Raw genomic sequence first — 12,592 nt, 5'->3', positions numbered from 1 at the left:
CTTCTGAACTGCTGGGTTTGAGTAGAGGGCCCTCCCCAACTCTCAATTCCCCATTCCTAAAAGGAACCCTTCCTAATGGCGGAGGCACGGCTTGGGCTGCCACAGCTGCTCTCACCTTCCCGGGACAGAGAAGCTGCCGTCAGAAGCCTGCCATCATTGGGAGTTTCTGGGGCTGCTCTTCAACAACAAGAAGCAGAACTGAGAGCACAGGCTGGGCATCATTTGAGCCTGCCGTCGGTATCTGCCACCAAATACTCTGGCCAGGCTCTAAACTACAGGCTGGGAAGAAGCTTTCTGTTTCATTTTGCTTATCCTTTCCTAAAGATGAAAATCCCACCTAACTGAAGATTCCACTTCTCACCACTCATTCAGGTGTTTAGCAAATACCACCCTCATTAAACGTGGTGAGCAGAGTCCTCTGGCCCCACAGACTTCTGACCCTATTGGGTGCGGCATGGCTGAAAGAAGCCCAGCCCAGCATCTGCAGCATGCGCTCTCACCCTGGCCTGAGTGCAGGGACGAGTACACGCCACAACACTGTAGAGATGCCCAAGCTCGGGGAACATCTGTTGAGGTGGAGACTTCGATCATGGTCTTTCAGAGATCACCAGCTTGCACTACAGGTTTGCCCTGGACAAATGACCCAGTTTGCACACATCACCCCTGTCAGTTCAATCCCACGTCCATTAGTCATTGCTGTTGCTAGGGGCGTTATATACTATCATGTTTAATGGTATTTTTTTCCTACAGACCAAAATTTAGCTCTATTAAAATAGCCACATGTTATAGACCCTAAAACCTTTCCATTCTGTGGGACACTAAAACTGACTTAGTGGACTCTCCTCACCCTGTAACATGATTTCTTCCCAAAGCACTCTCCCCATTCTTTGAGTTTAAAAGAGTAAATGTATACATCTCTCCATTTTTAAAGCTATTAAGAAAGGTTTCCAGATTTCACCCTAGAAGAGAGAAAACATAAATTAAGTACAGGAGTCCAGAGCTGGATAGCTCCAGTCACGGACAATGTATCCCCGTGGTGAAGTGGAAGGAACCCAGCCTTCGGGGTCAGGCAGACAGCACTGCTGCTCTCTGGCCGTCCTATCATAGACAGTGCACTTCGCCTTTCTGTGCCTCAGTCTTCTCATATGAGGGAATCAGATTAGCTAAACACTTAACAAGCTCTCATTATGTGCTGGGCTCTGTGACAGGGGCATTAAGTATATAGCTTTATAAAACAGGTGTGGTCCATATCCTCATGGAGAGTGTAGTCTAGCAGAATCAAAAGTTTTTTTTTTAGCAGAATCAAATTTAATGAAAAAATGTAATGTGAAAGGTCTCACACAATAGACATCCCCAAAATGCAAGTTTCCTTCCACTTCCCTTCCAACATATAATCATTATACGTCTCAACACAGTCAAAAGTAAGGTTGCTACAGACCATTTCATACATACAAGAATTTTGCTGGGGGCCCAGACACTCACGGGTTAGAGTATTTCTTCAGCGTTATGTCACCTGACCCTTAGTTCAGGCTGTGGTCTTCATCCATATCCACGTAACCATGGGTTTCTCTTTGTGATCAACAATGAATCCTTATTTAGGGTGGAGTTCAAGGCTTGTATAGACACTGCCTCGTTTATTCTTGCAGATGGCTTGTGAAGTGAATGAGAACCCATTTCACAGAAGAGGAAGCTAGTGGAAGCAGGTTCTTTAATGCCTCTTCATCCCCTAGTACTGGTCTGCACGGAGGAGGCACCCCAGAGAGGCTGTTTACGTGTTGACTGTTCCAGCAACTCAGAAAGGAGAGGTACCCCAAGAGTTAGCACAGACAGACTCAGGATTGTACTGTGGCCTCTCAGTCTTGCCTTCTCCCTCCTCCAGGTGGGTAAGAAATGGGTGACTGGAGTTTCCTGGGGAACATCTTGGAGGAGGTGAATGAGCACTCCACGGTCATCGGCCGAGTGTGGCTCACGGTGCTCTTCATCTTCCGCATCCTCATCCTCGGCACGGCCGCCGAGTTCGTGTGGGGGGATGAGCAGTCCGACTTCGTGTGCAACACCCAGCAGCCAGGTTGCGAGAACGTCTGCTACGACGAGGCCTTCCCCATCTCGCACATCCGCCTCTGGGTGCTGCAGATCATCTTCGTGTCCACGCCGTCGCTGGTGTACGTGGGGCACGCGGTGCACCACGTGCGCATGGAGGAGAAGCGCAAGGAGCGCGAGGCGGAGGAGCCGAGCCAGCAGCCCCCGGGCGACGGCGGCGACGGCGCGCCCCTGGCGGCCGACCAGGGCAGCGCCAACAAGAGCAGCAGCAACCCCAAAGGCACCAAGAAGTTCCGGCTGGAGGGGACTCTGCTGAGGACCTACATCTGCCACATCGTCTTCAAGACCCTCTTCGAGGTGGGCTTCGTCGTGGGCCACTACTTCCTGTACGGCTTCCGGATCCTGCCTCTCTACCGCTGCAGCCGCTGGCCCTGCCCCAACGTGGTGGACTGCTTCGTGTCCCGGCCCACGGAGAAGACCATCTTCATCCTGTTCATGCTGTCTGTGGCCTCTGTGTCCCTGTTCCTCAACATTGTGGAGATAAGTCACCTGGGCCTGAAGAGAGTCCGCTCTGCCCTCAAGAAGCCCACGGAGCAGCCGCTGGGGGAGGTCCCTGAGAAGTCCCTCCACTCCATTGCTGTCTCCTCCATCCAGAAGGCCAAGGGCTACCAGCTCCTTGAGGAAGAGAAAATCGTGTCCCACTATTTCCCTTTGACTGAGGTCGGGATGGTGGAGACGAGCCCACTGTCTGCCAAGCCTTTCAGTCAGTTCGAGGAGAAGATGGTTGCTGGGCCCCTGGGGGACTTGTCCAGGGCCTACCAAGAGACACTGCCTTCCTACGCTCAGGTGGGAGCCCGGGAGGGCGAGGGGGAGGAGCCCCCAGCGGAGGAGGGGGCAGAAGCAGAGGTGGGTGAGAAGAGGCAGGAGGCAGAGAGAGTGAGCACAGATGGACAGGAGCTGGTGGCCGGGCAGGAGCTGGTGGCCGTGCTGGAGGGGGAGAAAGCAGTCGAGACCCCCGAAGTGGGGAAAGAAGCTGAGAAAGAAGAGCTGCAGCCCGAGAAGGTACCCAAGCAAGAGCTGCCGACCGAGAAGGCGCCTTCGGTGTGTCCGGAGCTGCCCGGGGATGACACCAGGCCCCTGAGCAGGCTGAGCAAGGCCAGCAGCCGGGCCAGGTCAGACGATCTAACCGTCTGAAGTGATACCAAAGAAAGAAAGAAAAGAAAACACCCGAGCTAACACAGGGCAAAGTGAAACCTAAAGATGCCAACATGATTTGACTCCTCTGTCCCTCCCCTGGCTCCCGCCCCTGGTTGGACAGGCTCTGTGCTAGAACGCGCATGCCGTGCAGCTAGGAAGCTGCCTGTCCCCTTTGTAAAGGCCTCCCAGATAAACCCATTGTCCCTTTTGAGTTCCCAGTCTCATGACTGCCCTGCCCCCTACACCAACAGCCACGGGAATTCTGCTTTCATCCCCATTTCCCCATAGGAATCCTTCCAATCAGAATTGGGGTTGCCTCATAGCTTTTTCCCTGTTTATTTCAAGCTCACAAACTCAAACAAACATTATCAGCATAGCACTGCTGTAGCAGACACCATGTGACCACATGTCTGGGGTCTCAAACTTGAATGCCTGCCGGTTGCAGGCCTGTGGCTTACGTGGGTGAAGCGGGCCTGTTCTGGTCTCATGGCAGGCTCAGCTGTGAGAACTGGACAGCACACGACAGCTGCTCCTCAGTTCCGGGCAGTGAGTACCAGGCAGCATTACCTGGCCATCTGATTTTTCAAGAGGAGCCAGAAATCCAGTCTTTTAAGTTAAACTTCCCCAATTTTGAATGTTGTCAACTAAATTTTAAACATGCCGTGTAGGCCAGAGAAAACGTGTGCAAGCCAAGTTTAATGTGTGGGGCACCCATCTGCAAGGTCAACTTACCCCCGGGAGCCCCACCTTCCTATGGAATCGGTCATATTATTTCTTGTCTCAATTCATTCCTGTGGCTTCCAAACCTCGTTTCACCATTTTGGAGTGTTTGGGTTAAATCATCAGTCCAGGAGACGTCCGGAGTCCTCACTGGTCTCTCTTTGGGATCACTGTGGCCCCTGGGTTCTGATGTAATTACACCCCTTGTATTGGTGGGAATTCTGCTCTGGGCAGCATCAGAAAAAGAGAACAAGACCCCAACCTTCCACTTACGCCACCCCCGACACCTGGGTCACTGAAAGAAAAGGCTTCGAGGTCGGATCTCAGTTTGCTTCCTGAAGCAAAGAAGGTCCTTTCCTTTCCTGTCCTCTTCGGACATCAGGTCTTAGCCTGAAGTCTACACACCGTTCACCAGGGGCCAGGGCAAGCCCAGTTCTAAGCTGGAGGATGCCCGCCTGCTGACCCATCTTGAGGAGACTCGGCCCCCAGGCCTTGCTCAGGTGCAAGACAGGTACCCGAAGGGCCACCAGAGAGGCACAAGGGAGAGCCTCTTACAGTTGGGGAACTCAAACAGCCAGAGTCCCAAAATCTAGCCCGAGGCCAGGCTTCATCCCTGGAAGGGACGCAGAGGCTGAAGGGAACAAGAGGGATCTGGAAGTTCTCCTGCCCTTTGTCTCCCCAGTCAACACTCCTCAAACACAGAGTCCAGGCTGGAGGAGACCGCAAGTGTAAGTACACATTTCACACTGGGAGCAGTTTTACCTAGAGCCAATCAATTCCCAGAGCAGAGGGAGAAATTACTAACCAAAATGCTTCAGCTAAACCAAAGCTGCGCTTCCTGGGCTGCAGTGCCAAGGCTAAGGTAGGAGGGAAAGAAACCAAGTTGACAGGGCAGGGCTCTGGACAGGAGACCGCCAGGGTACCCAGAAAAACTGCCTTCATGCTATCGTCCCCCCAACCAGCACTGTCCCAGAGAACACAGATGCCTTGTGCTGCCCTCTGGTTACCACCTTTCTTTTAAGAGTCATTCTAGATATGTTTTTCCAGAGCAAAGCCTCCTCCGAAACGATCCCTCCCCCATGACAGTATTCCCATTCCTTGGTGCTCCATTCTAAAGCAAAATGGTCTAAAACTTAAATTCTTTCTAAGGTATGATTTTTTTTGATAATCACTCCAGGGAAAAGTTACATTTGAAAAGAGAAAGCCTCAAGTGTATTTTACCTAGATTAATCCAAGTGACAAACTCTCAATGAAGGAATGTGTCAGGTGATGGACAACTGAATGGAAGAGGAGGTATATTTGCCTTGTAGACACGTGACTTGCTGGCTACTGCTTGAATCTTCCTTCTCCTTGCAGTCAACACTATTCCAGACAGACCTTCTTCTGTGCGGTGAGGGAAGTAACAAAATCCCAGGCCTGAGAACCAGGCACCATCGCACTCACCCCAACGGCTGCACCACTGCTTCTACAGCTTTGCTCCTGAAGACACAGTTTAAGAAGATGTAGACTCAGAGCCTGAGAGTAGCTTTATCATTACCAGAATAACATGTCTATCCCAACTAGGACCTCCTCTGAAAGAGGAAAGGAGAGCCTGCACCCTGTCCTGAGTGGAAACCGCTGGTGCTCTTTGGGACCAGAGCAGAGGTGTAGGTGAAGTCCCCTGGTCTCCTTGTCTCGGCCAGGGCACAAGTGTGTGAGTGTATTTCCCTGAACGAAGCAGCATCCTGCTTCAGTGTCTGTACCTCCCCCGCCGCTGCCACCTCCCACCGCTGTGGAAGTTGCCACTTTGCCTCTCAGTCTTCCCAACAAACAAGGAAGCCTGTTTTGGAAAAAAACAGACACAGGCATCAAGGGACCAGGATTTTTTTTTTCTATTTCAGCCATTTAGTAGCTGTGTTACTGTCATCTCTTAACCTCTCTGTACCTGTTTTCTGTCTACAAACTGGAGATGGCATTTGCCACCAACCTACCTCCAGGGGTACCATGAGGACTAATGAGTTGGCCGCCATGTCTGGGGTCTGCTGAGCGGTGCCTGAGAGTGGTGCGGCCCCAGGGAGACCAGGAAGAAGAGCAGGTGGGTAGTTTCTATCTGACCCTTCCATCCCGCCATGCAGTTACCTGGTGAGAGTTTTTCAGTGTGGAATAGACACTCTGGAGATTAGTTTTCTCAGAGAAGACTCCAAACAGACTCTTGACCCCATATGTTTAGTAGGAACCTATCTGACCTTGAGAGATGGCTGGGGACAGATTGGCAATTGCTGTCATCCTGTGGAAAACGCCCCATCTTAAGTTGCCACACAGCTGCCAGGCTCCATTCACAGGCAGCTGTGTGTCTGTGGAGGACCTTACTCTGGACAGCTGGGTCCCTCAGTATCTGAGGCAAATCATTACAACTGACTCAAGATGATAACTGCCCCTGGGCTCCATTAAAGCCAAGCTTTAAATCCTAATCCTGGTCTTTCCCTTGTTAGAATAAACCTTTATGGTATGTGGAACTACCAGTAAAAAGAAGCCCCGGACAGCTGGGTATCACAAGTGCAGCTCTCTCCTGAAGAAAAGGGCCAATTGTCTAACAGCAGTTGTAACACCTCCGTCGAGGGAGATCTATGACCAGGAGGGGCAGAGTTACTCAAAGTTCAGCTAGAAAATTTCAAACCTGGCTCCATAATCCGTAGGCGTCGTATTTGGGGTATCAGAAAAAGGCCTATCTGCTTTTCATCGCGACTTTGTCAGTTGGCACCCAGGTGAAGCCTGCAACACAGAATTGGACAAATATGCCTGAAGCTCAGTGAGACCTAGGGATCAGATTTTCCCACGAAGAACACTGAGGTTCAAATCAGAAGTGCTGACTGCAGCTCTCTGGTGCTGGGAACCCCGAGATGTCATTTACCTGCTCCAGACAACAATTCTCCGTAGGTTAATTGTGAATGTTAAGTTCTGCCTGTCCTTCACAAGGTGGATCAAATGACTCAATACGCAAGAAACACTAGGAGCACACTAGAAGAAATAAGTGGGCATTTTTAAAAATTCGCTAATTTGGAAATTGAAAGGGAAGAAGGTCTTATCCAAATTTGTCCCAAGTCCTTATTGTAAAATGTATACTGAAGCAGTAACAGTCACCACTCTCAAATATGGCACAGATGGTTTCTGAGATGCTGATTAAAAGTAAGCCAGTGAGTAAAGTGAAGGAAGTAAGGGTGGGGTGGGAGAAAGGTCAATTTTTCTGTAGCCTTGAAGTCCTTAGAATTTTACTACAAAAAAAAAGAGAATATATTTCATCATGCAAAAATTCATTGCTGAGAGTGGTGCTGCCAGTACTCGGCTTACTAGGGCTCGTGTGGAGAGAGGCTCCAGCCCCTGAGATGGTCTCTGACTCGTGGCAGAAGGGAGTTCATGGATCCTCCAAGAGCTGCATGGAGGAACTCTTCAGCCCAAGTCATGCAGAAGGTCTGAGGCAAGACTGGTGCAGACAGCTGCTCTTCCTGAGTTCCTGAGGAGGGTCCCTGGGGCTGGCGGGGTCAGGATAGGCATGCCACTCACACGGCGCCCCCCATCCCACTCCCCCTCATCCTCCTCTCCCCTGCCCCTCACCCTGAGTTATTCCTCTCTGCACATCATGTGCAAATGATCACACAACGCAAGTTAGCAAAGTTTAGATGAAAATGTTTCCCTAGTTGGCTGGAAACTCCTCTAAGCATAAGTACAAACTGTGAAAGGAAATAAGTGTGTGCCTAGAAGTGATAGTGAGATAGGCGGGGAGACTCTCCCTTCTTGTAATGATAGTATCATAACTAAATATGTAATTGAGGGAGGAAGGGAAAAAAGGAAATAAAATTCTAGGTTCAGCAGTTAAATAAAAAGAAAGAAAGGTTTTTACGGAAGACACATCACTCCCACTGCCCTAGGCATTGCGGCTCCCAAAGCCAGGAGAGTGGAATTCCACCGCACAGTGACCAACAAGGTAGTGGGGTATACTGGAGGCTCCAGCCCCATGCATTCTGGAAGTTCTCCAGGGCAGACAGGGTCTTCTGGAAGAACAGATCAAGTCTCCTGGAGGGAAGAGTAGATGGCTTCATTGCCTTTTTCTGCAAATTTTCCATCTATGAAGCAGGATTAGTAAAGACTCAGCTAAGAGATATATTCATAACAAACTTCCTGGGGAGATCTCTGGCCGAGGGGAGCGGCGGAATTGGGACTGAGCCCTGAATTTCTCCAGCCTTCCCCATCTTTATGTCGGAGCTAATAGTCATGTGTTAGACTGTTACCAAACAATAAAACTAACTTGACTTTTCACCATCATTGTTTTTTTTTTTTCCTTTTGATCTGTCAGCCATGCTACCCCTTAAAAGACTTCCCCAGTTTCTGGTGTTCTTCATTTGAAATTAAGGGGTTGTGGAACAAGGGGGTTGGGGTCTGGGGAGGGGGGCAGTGGTATGCTGGTAAATGTGTAACAACCAGTTCTTTCTAGGGTAAAGAAGCCGTGGTTTGTCACGTTTGCCAATTTCCTTGGCGTAAATTCTGCCACCATCACCAATTTCAACCCACCAATATAATGTCCCTGGACAGTGAGCTGAGAAGAGATACGCAACAGCACAACATTATAAAATATTTCCACTGTACAATAAATAACCTCAAGGGTATAGATAATAGTAAAATAATTAAGAAGTGATGAGCTTTGTGTGTTACCTTTGTGTTTCATTTTTGTTTAAGTTTATGTAATTTAATTGTTAATAATGACTATACCTAACGACTGGCTCATAAAATTCCAGGAAATTTAGCAAATGACTCTTACAAGCCAGTACAAGCCACCCCCAGCACACCTTTGGGTGGAATGGTGGAGAATCTGATTCAGGAAGAACCTGAAAACTCTCCTCATGAATTGAGGTTTGGTCAGTTTATCCTCTCCCTTTCTCTACACAAGTCTCTGGAAAAATCAAAGTATACTTGTTTGGGCTTTTGGGAAGAGACAATAAGAATAGGATTTGTTCTCTTCCATGTCACTGAAAACTATGGAAAGAGTTAAAGTTATTCATTACAGAGAAACATAGATAAAATTAGCCAAAAGATTCTGTCTGAGATTTTTCGTGTCACTTCTCTGCTTAAAATTCTTCAATGACCCAGTTGCTTACCCAATAAATTCTAAGTTCCTCACCATGACTTATAAAGCCTTTTTAACTGGCTTCAACCCACCTAGAGAGGATGTCTGTTTTTACCTGCCTCGAATCTATTCTCCTTTCTTCCATATTAATATCTCAGTTTTACTTTTTGGAAAATACTCTTCCTCAATTGGATATTGTCTTGGTAGGACTCTCAGTAATGTTTACCTGACTTCCCCTGGTCAAGAGTCATGGGTTTTTTAAAACTCATATGGGCCAACCATATACTCTCTTCCTGAAATGTGAATCTTGAGTGAAGTAATCAACAGACTAAAACTTGGTTGGAATTTATTTATCTTGACAGAAGCCCTCAAAGAGACTCACAATTAGTTTCTGCTTACCTAGATTTCTGGAAGATGCTTAGTTCTTCTTTTTTTCAGATCCTGGTTCATCAGCCTTCCTTTAATTCACTAAACTACCCCCAAAGTTCCTTTTTTAAAAAATTTAACATAGCCAAAATTTTCTCTATTGCATACAAGCCTCTGACTGGTAGGTACAACTCCTTTCTAGCCTCACCTCCCACATCTGTCCCTACATGCACGTGGCCCAGGCTTACTGAAACATTGGCTGATCCCCAACATAGGCAGGCCTGGCACTAAGTGATGAATGAATTCCATGTTATTTCAGGACTCTGCCCTTCCTGCCTTTTTTCCTACAGTCAGCTCCTTCTCGTTCTCCAAGATTCAGCTCAGTTGCCTCCTTCTTTATAAAATTTCACAAATTCCCCGAGACAAAGGCAGTTGCTCCCTCCTTTGTGATCCCTCAGTGTTTGTGAGCACTTCTATTATAGCATTTATCAAGAGTGATTTCCAGAAGAGAATTCATACTACACACCTCCGAATATTCAGTACTTCTTCACACAGTGCCTGGAACAGAGTAATGTTTGATGAATGAATGAATCTATGAATGAATGAATATTACTGAGACATCTCCCAGGGCAGGAGGGAGATAACTGGCTCAGCATTCCCCAGCACTGGAGCAGCCAACACTACATGGGAATATATCTGAGGATGAGATTCCCTGAAGGTCCCAGGAATTCCGGGCTGAAGGCAGGCAGCTTGCTTTATCAGAAATAAAGGAAGGAAGAGGAATTTTTGTATGAATTGCTGGATGTCATCTCCCAGAGCAACTCTGGAAACCATATGTTGAAGATGGTGATCAGAGTCTTTGAATGATTGTGGACTAGAGGACCACCCACACTAGAGGTGTGCCTGTAACAAAATCCTAAAGTACGTGGCTTTAGCTTAACAACTGAACAGTGAGTAGTGAAGAATGAAAATCAAAGGTTACAAGGATAGAGCCTTAGGCTCTGCCACGCAAATATTTAGTAAAAATGTCACCTATGATGATTTGTGTATTAGTTACCTATTGCTCTGTAACAGAGCACACCAAACCTTAGTGACCTAAAACAACAATAAGCATGTATTATCTCTCATAGTTTCTGTGGGTCAGGAGTTCTGGAGCAGCTTGGGGTCTCTCATGAGGTTGCAGTCAGATATTGGCAGGGCCTGCAGTTCTCTGAGGCTTGGCTGGGGCGGTAGGATCCAGTTAGCTGAGACTCTAACTCAATGTGTATAGGTCAATGCCTACATGGGAGCATCTGCATGGCCATCCACCTGTTTCCCTGATAGGTGTAGCCAGGGATGCAAAGGTCTCTGGTCTAAGACTCTCCCTTAGTAGGGCTGCCTCCACTGCTCCCTGGCCTTCTGGATCGGGGATTGGACATCTGACAGGTAGTTTTGGCCGCTTAATGTGGGCAGAGTTCAAGTCTAAGAAAGAGAGGCATCTTCCCTCGTGTATACTAAGTCTATGAGTCTCAGTTACTCAGATTGCGGTCGTCTAAGCACCAGGTCCTAGACGCAGGTCCACTCAGCGTTGTGCTTCCAGGTTTTTAATGCAGCCTTGAATGCAGCCAACACTGGGTGATTGCCCTCAGCTGGAGTCAGCTTCAGGCTGGTGAGACTGCAGGAGGTACAAGGACGAGCTAGAGCCCTGGTGGGAGAGGATAAGCCCCACAACGGTGCATTAAACCTTCAGGAAATGAGTATTGAATGGATGAAGTAGTGATTTAGTCTACATTGGAGCCACTGCAACATGGGTGGGGGGCAGGGGTGACATTTTCCTAAAATAACTCATTTTCAGACTCTTAAAGAATTGTTCCTTGTTTTGAATTAAATTTACTTTCATGTAACTTCCAGTCCTTTGTCCTACTGTTACTGAACAAAACTTGGGTCTGCTTTCCCACGCGCAGCAAAGCCAATCAACTGATACCAGGTTGACTGGAGACAGGAGTCTAGGCGGTTGGTCCTTAAAAGGCCTAAACTCCCCAAAGGCTTTCAGGGAAAGGTTGTAAAAGATGGGGGGAGTGGGTTGTGGGGTGTGTGATCAGCTTGTGGATATTCTTCTTATTGGTTGGTGGTGAGGTAATCAGGAGTCAACATCATCAACCTTCTCGTCCGGGGTCTACCTGCTTGTGGGCAGCATACAGTTAACTTCTTCCGCTTAGTGGGGGTTTCAGTATCTGCAAAACAGCTCAAAGGATATGGATCTGAATATTATATATAGCCCTTAAGGAGGAACTAAAGGTCCTTGACTTTGTTTAATGGCTAAACCAGTATTTTGTCCTGCTTGATTGTTTTCTTTTCTCTCTGCATTTTCTCACTTCTCTGATTAAATTTATTCTTTGGAAGGCAGGGAAGGCCTAGGAGGCTAAAGTTCTCTGCAGACAAGAGGCAGACAGAGGACAGGGGTGGGGGGCGGGGGGCGGGGCAGGAAATCTGTCCAGGGAAGGCCCCATCTATTGGGGCCATATCAGTTTTATCCATTCTTTTACATGAAGACAGCTGTCAATGTTCCTGAGTCTTCTTCAGTTCTTCCGTGCTCATCTGGTGACTCACTTCTGACCGTAAACAATACAACTATTTGCTTCTTAAAAGCGAGGTACCGAGAGTGCAGCACTCTAGGTATGAGCTGATGGGCACCAAGCACAATGAGGTTGTCACTCTCTTGTTATAGGTAGTGTGCGCTTTTTGCTGTTGTTATCACATCACTAATTTATTTGGTTAGCTGTATTTGCTAAAATTTCACCTGCCTTTCCAATCTTCCCTCACCCATAATTATGTAGTTGTTTGTGGAGCCAGGTATATGTTGTAACATTTAGAATACAATGCCTGATTTATGGTCTAACTCATTATAATGATCATTACTATTAACTTCATCTTATTAGCTATGGCCACTGTGAAATAGAATTACCATTTAAAATACGGTGTGAGTTCAGGCCCCGCCTCCTTCATCCTCAGAAATGGAAATACTAGCTTACATCGGCTTTTGAATTTTCAAACATGAGCGTACCCCGCCCCTTTCAGCCGGGCCACCTCTAGTTGGGCCCCGCCTCCGGAACGCCCTCTCCCTGGCCCCACCCCCGGCCTTCTGCTCTCAGGCGCCCCGCCCACTCCTAGCCCGAGGCGGGAAGCGGGGGA

At 48.1% G+C, this 12,592-nt stretch overlaps 1 protein-coding gene across 1 annotated transcript; it reads left to right on the top strand.

The window, feature by feature from the left end:
- Nucleotides 1–1,890: 1,890 nt before the first annotated feature.
- Nucleotides 1,891–8,250, top strand: GJA8 (gap junction protein alpha 8). Its single transcript, XM_031688846.2, has one exon. It carries the CDS (start codon nt 1,891–1,893, stop codon nt 3,232–3,234), a length of 1,344 nt encoding a protein of 447 aa, XP_031544706.1. The 3' UTR covers nt 3,235–8,250.
- Nucleotides 8,251–12,592: the final 4,342 nt, after the last annotated feature.

This window comes from Vicugna pacos, chromosome 21 (assembly GCF_048564905.1).
Source record: "Vicugna pacos chromosome 21, VicPac4, whole genome shotgun sequence".
NCBI classification, from domain to species: Eukaryota; Metazoa; Chordata; class Mammalia; order Artiodactyla; family Camelidae; genus Vicugna; species Vicugna pacos.
This window is presented reverse-complemented; position numbering and strand designations above follow the sequence as displayed.

Bases quoted from the DNA above. Each gene is read 5' to 3' on its own strand.
- GJA8 (XM_031688846.2), top strand. From the start codon at position 1,891: ATGGGTGACTGGAGTTTCCTGGGGAACATCTTGGAGGAGGTGAATGAG.